This window comes from Alnus glutinosa, chromosome 13 (genome assembly GCF_958979055.1).
Source record: "Alnus glutinosa chromosome 13, dhAlnGlut1.1, whole genome shotgun sequence".
NCBI classification, from domain to species: Eukaryota; Viridiplantae; Streptophyta; class Magnoliopsida; order Fagales; family Betulaceae; genus Alnus; species Alnus glutinosa.
In genome coordinates this window covers 5623368-5629088 of record NC_084898.1, presented here as the reverse complement: position 1 = coordinate 5629088, position 5721 = coordinate 5623368, and the positions used below count along the sequence as shown (strand labels likewise).

General features: G+C 32.4%; 1 protein-coding gene across 1 annotated transcript; it reads left to right on the top strand.

Annotated features, from left to right (window-relative positions):
* Window positions 1–450: 450 nt before the first annotated feature.
* LOC133854673 (uncharacterized) lies at window positions 451–3152 on the top strand. Its single transcript, XM_062290928.1, has 5 exons — window positions 451–795; window positions 1420–1486; window positions 2087–2135; window positions 2694–2738; window positions 2835–3152. Exons 1-5 carry the CDS (start codon window positions 532–534, stop codon window positions 2899–2901), a joined length of 492 nt encoding a protein of 163 aa, XP_062146912.1. The 5' UTR covers window positions 451–531; the 3' UTR covers window positions 2902–3152.
* The last annotated feature ends 2569 nt before the right edge of the window (window positions 3153–5721 follow it).

The window sequence follows — 5721 nt, the reverse complement described above, 5'->3', positions numbered from 1 at the left end:
GAAAGATAAAAAAAAAAAAAAAAAAAAAAATTGTTTTGTTGTAATTTTTTTTATTTGAATAATAATAAAAAATTGTTAATGTGATATTTTTAAAATTTTTAAATTTGTTGTAAATTTTTAAAAATAAAAAGCTTAACTATGTTTTTAAAAATTGCATTTTCAAATCTCTATTTTTTAATTGCACTTTTTGAAACTGTAAACTCAAACAGATTCTTATAGAACTACCATATAACTCGATAACGTGACAATAAAAACAAGTACGGGTCTAATAACTAATTTTTACTATCATATTATGAAATTATATGATAATTATATAAGAATATATTAAATAAATTACCCATTATCAAATACATAAAATTTAAAAGAAATAATTATATTCTTCGCATCCATTGTTGTTTTTTTTTTTTTTTGGTAAGAACATCCATTTTATTACACATACACCCAACATGTAAAAAAAAGAGTCTTCGTTCTTGAACCAGTTGCACCGAATAGCGAACATAGTAAGTAGCACCGGATCAAAACCGCGGCGATATGGAGGGAGGAGAGGAACAACGAGCTCAGGGAGACAGTGATTGCAACTCAGAAACCCTAATCTCAAAACCAAAACCGCTTGATCCACCGTCCATATCTCCCCGACCCGGATCCAATTCTTCTGAGGATGACCGCACCGAATCGAGATCCGCTCTCGACCAGACAGAGATGTTCAGAGCCCTCGAAGTCTTGGAGAGAGACTCCGTTGCCATCGCTGAGAGCTTCACTTCTCTCTTTGCTTCTCTTCGCTTAGCTCTCTCTGAGGTAAATCTTAGCTTTTTGCTTGGTTTCTTTTTTCCTTTTTTTGTTTAATTTTCTGTCTAGATGGTGAGAAAATGTGGGAAAAGAAATTTGGGTTCAAATGTAGAAATGTATGCCGTTGTATTTGGTTTCTAAATAATAGGTTAGCCCTCGTTTGAGATTTTTTTTTTTTTTGTTTTTGTTGAGTTTTTCTTTTATTTTCTGTTTGGATGTCGAGAAAATGCGGGAAAAGAGAGGAAAACAAAGGAAATTTGGGTTCAAATTTTGAAATGTATGAGGTTGTGTTTGGTTTCTGAATAATAAGTTAGCTCTTTTTCACTTATCCAAAAAATAAAAAATAAAATAAAATAGGTTAGCTCTTGTTTGAGCGAGAAAAGGCCTTTGTTTTCTGGTGCACAATAAATTATGAAATAGTTTCATAAGTGAAGGTACAATTTTATTTATTTATTTATTTATTTTTTTAAATTTAATTAAAGTTTTTCAGCAGCCCAAAGGAGCATAATTGATTTCCAATCTTTCTTAGTTCATACATTCCACATAGTGATGCATGAACCAGTACTTTTTGCTGTTGAAAACGGCCGTAGTTCTCTCAACACTTTAGCTGATGCAACAATGTGAATGTTGTAGGTTACTGGTAGCTCGGTTGATCATATGCATTGCTTCAACGATGCCGCAGGCCGCCTTCAAGAATCTGGTAAAAGTTTACATAATGCATATAATGCTATCTCAAAAGCCTAAATCTGTGATTATCTATTTTGTAATGTAAAAATCATGATTGTGATTGTGGTGACTAAGTCGTCCAAGTGATGGATCTGTTGTGTAATTGAACATTTAAGCCAAACAAGTGTGAAAAAGACACTCTCAGCTCCTTCCATCAGATGGCAATGAGACCTGTCTCTTTTGATTTCCCATACCATTTCTTGGGTGGATGATTGGGGGAATGGCAGCAAATATTAGATATGACAAGCACCACGGGTATAGTTTTTATGAAACCCTAGACCAACTATTTTTTCTAATAATTTGGTCATCAACTACTTGTCACAATATCTAATAATAGATTATTAAGTATACATGCACACACTTGCATAAGACTCTAGGTCCATTAAGAGTTTCTCTTTTACATGCTTTATATGAGACACTATAGTCACTAGAACTTTTGTACATTGCCAATATGGCTTGATTTGCTCCCTGAAATATTACATAACTAATATCATGGCCCTCCTGCTATGAGCCATATTCTTCTTTCTAGTATTATTTTTTTACTATGCTGTTCTTTTTTTCTTTCACTGTGCAGTTCTTGATTCAGCAACCAAGGGTAATCGGTACATAAATTCATGTCTAAGGTAATTTTTTATGTCCACCTTTTGATTCAAAAGATAATAAAAATGGTTTAAAGCTATTAAGGGTGGGCAGAATATCCGATTGTTGCCTACCGACCGCCACCGAATGCCTACCGACTTCCGGTGGTCGGAATAAAAAAACTGTTTTGACGTTGATTTGGTTCAGTAAGCGGTAGAATTTTTATTCTGCAATTAACGGAACCAAATTGTCATAACTTGTTTAGCCCAAAAACATGTCCAATAATCACTTGTTTAGTTAAAATAAAATAATAAAAAAAAGGCCCCAAAACAACACATTTTGGCCCATAAAAATAGTCTTGACCCAATATAAAAAGCCCACGACTAACCGATTTAACCGAGTTAGTCGAAATTTATTCATGTCGGTATGAAGTGGGTTAATTAACCAACTTTTTCGGTTCATTGGGCGAAAGTACCCTTACTGTTAAAAGCTATGTTTACTGTACTCAGTATCAATATCAACTTGGAAGAAGAGCAGAGTTTTTATATCGGTGCTTTTACTTTTGCATATGCCTTTCTAACCTGATTTGGATATTTTTACAGATTAAATGAGGAGATGAAGGGTGTAGACAGTCTAGCTAAGCAGCTGTATCCTTTCCTTCCATTTCTTTACTGTGCATACATGTTGCATATGAACCCTTTTGAATTATTGTTGTTCTCTTTGAGACCTTAATGCTTTTGAAGAAAAATCCTGAGGAGAAATGTAGATGCTATGGACTCAGGTGTGAACAGGCTCCTCCGTCTTCCATGAATGAAATCTTCTTGAATGAACTAGAGAGATTTCGGTTCCTGAAAAATGAGGCAAAATTGTTATTTTACTTTTTTTTTTACTCTCATTTTTAAGGAATGAACCGGAGAGGATCCGATTTCGTTGGCTCGGTTTGGTAAATGGTTGTACTAAGAAATTTTTGTTTGAATAGTAATAAAAAGTGATTGATGTGATATAAAATAGAAAAAAGTTTGGAATTGTTTTATAAAAAAGTGAAAAAGTTTTATTTTGTAGTGGATTTTTTTTTTTATTTATTTAAATAGTAATAAAATTGATTGATATACAATTGTTTTTGCTTGGGATCCGGGAATTATAGAATTTATTTGTGATATGCCGTGCTTGTTGAAATCTTTCTCTGGACGTTTTTTTTTAACTTTTGGATGTATTGGACAAGCTGCCCCATTCAATGCAAATCAACCAGGTGATTTTTTACCTTTCGGCTTTTGATGGCAAACGGATTCTCTTCGTTTCAACTGAAATGGAGAGTCGTTTCTTGTAAAACAAAGGGACAAAATTATCCAAAAAAAAAAAAAAAAAAATGACAATTTTGCCCCTTATTTTATAAGGAAACGGATCCTCTCTATTTCAGGTGACTGATGAGTCTAGGGTTTGGAGAGCATTTGTGGACCGTTTGAATTTACACCGCCCAAGCTCGATTGTGTACACTTTTTTTTTTTGCAGGATAAGAATTACATTAAGGGTTAAATACTCTACACATTCATGTGGTTTAAAAATTTTATTTTTTGCCTCTTAAGTTTTCATTTTTATCATAGGTGGTACCTGTAGTATGAAAAAAGATGGAATGGTACCTCCGTCTATTTTTCCATCCAAAATTGACAAAAATTCACGTTAGCGCCGCGTAGCACCATTCAAAATGCGATATGTGGTCACACTATTTTTATATTTTTTTAAATTGTAAGGCCTTTTTTTTAAAAAAATAAAAAATAAAAAATTGTAGTGGTTTTATTTGAGGGTTTGACCTTCAGGGATGACCGAACCACCCCCATAGGTCATGGGGTGGTTTGGTCACCTCCAAGGCAAAAATATTATTATTATTTTTTTTTCTGTCTTTCTCGTTTGGTCCTTGGGGGTTGCCCCAAGGCAAAAATAATTTTTTTGTCTTTTTTGTTTGGCCCTTGCCATAGGCCGGGGGGGTGGTTCAGCCACCCCCAAATCGGCTAGTTTGGGGATGGTTGGTCATCCCTACAATTTTTTTTTTTCTTAAAAAAGCCTTAAAATTAAAAAAATAAATAAAAAAATAGTGTGGCCACGTATTGCATTTTGAATGGTGCCACGAGGCATTGACGTGGATTTTTCGTAAGTTTTTTATGGAAAAATAGACGGATGTATCATTTCTATCTTTTCCTATACCATATGTATCACCTATAATAAAAATTAAAACTCAGGAAACAAAAATTAAAGTTTACAAACCGTGGGGGGAATTTTGTATTTAACCCTTACATTAACTAAAAATAAAATAAAAAATACAATAAGGTAGAAACCCTAGCAGGGGTAGAGCAAGAATAGTGTTAGTGAAAAACAAAACGCAAGGATAAAACTTGATCGAATATGTTTGGATTATAAGCGGTTTTGTCAATAAATTCCATTTTTATTAGTTCAAGGAATAATTTTGTTGAAATTGAATGAGAAAATAATCTTGGTAGGGACATTACAATTTTTATTATAAGTTAATTATAAATTGATGTGGTAAACTATGTGATACTTAACCACGTTAGTTACTAAAATGTGGATTGTTACGTGGTAATTCACATCACTTACCACGTTTACATAATTGACGTAATAGTTCACGTGGCAGTTATTGCGTCAACCATTAAAATATAAAATGACACATAACAATCAATAGGACACTCATATTCATAAAATATGGATGGCCGCATGAGATTGTAAGAAATTATAGTAAAATTTGTAGTACTCCGATTACATTTTTGAAAAATAGTGATATTGAGTTTTTTATTTTTTATTTTTATTTTTTTCTATTTCTTGTGCTTAGCTACTAAGTCTTTTCCAAATACTAATTTTAATATTATTTTCAAGATGGGTAGAACCTTAATTCTAAATTTTATATGTCAACCTGATATATTAATTCCAAAATTCAAAAGACAAACAAGAAAAAGAAAAAGAAAAAGAAAGAAATATTATAATCAAGTTTTAGTTGAGTCTGTTGCCATCATTGGAATCAACACTTTTCTGTTGTTGATTACTATGCACAACGTATTCTGTTCATCAACATGAATAATTGAGTTGTCAAAATAAACAAAAAATTTGTTGGATAAGATTTATAGGCCGATTAAGATTTTCTCAAATTATGTCTGAATTTGAAAGAATTTAGACAGTAGTTATAAAAGATTATTTATGAGATTCATCTGACCGGATAAGTAATTGAGAAGCCCAATTTTTATTTGGTCAGGTAAATTTCATAAGTGGTCTCTTACAATTACCTAACTGAATTTCAGTGGTGGACCCAGCATTGACAAATTGGGAGGGCCAAATTGAAAAAAAAAAAAAAAATTAAAGGAGGCAAAACTAAAAAATTAAAATAAATTAGGTACAAACTTTTAAATTTTTTTAATGTTTAATTTTTTTTTTATTGGATGAAAAAATCTGGGGCTTGAGGGCCAGGGCCCCTTCTTGCCCTTGAATAGATCTGCCTATGCTGAATTCTCTCATGTTTAAACAAATAATTTGAAAGATGATATCCATCTCTTAAGATAAATTGCATTGGTGAAGATTTCTGTGCCCAATGTGCGTACTTAATTGCAATAAATACTCAGCATGTTCTGT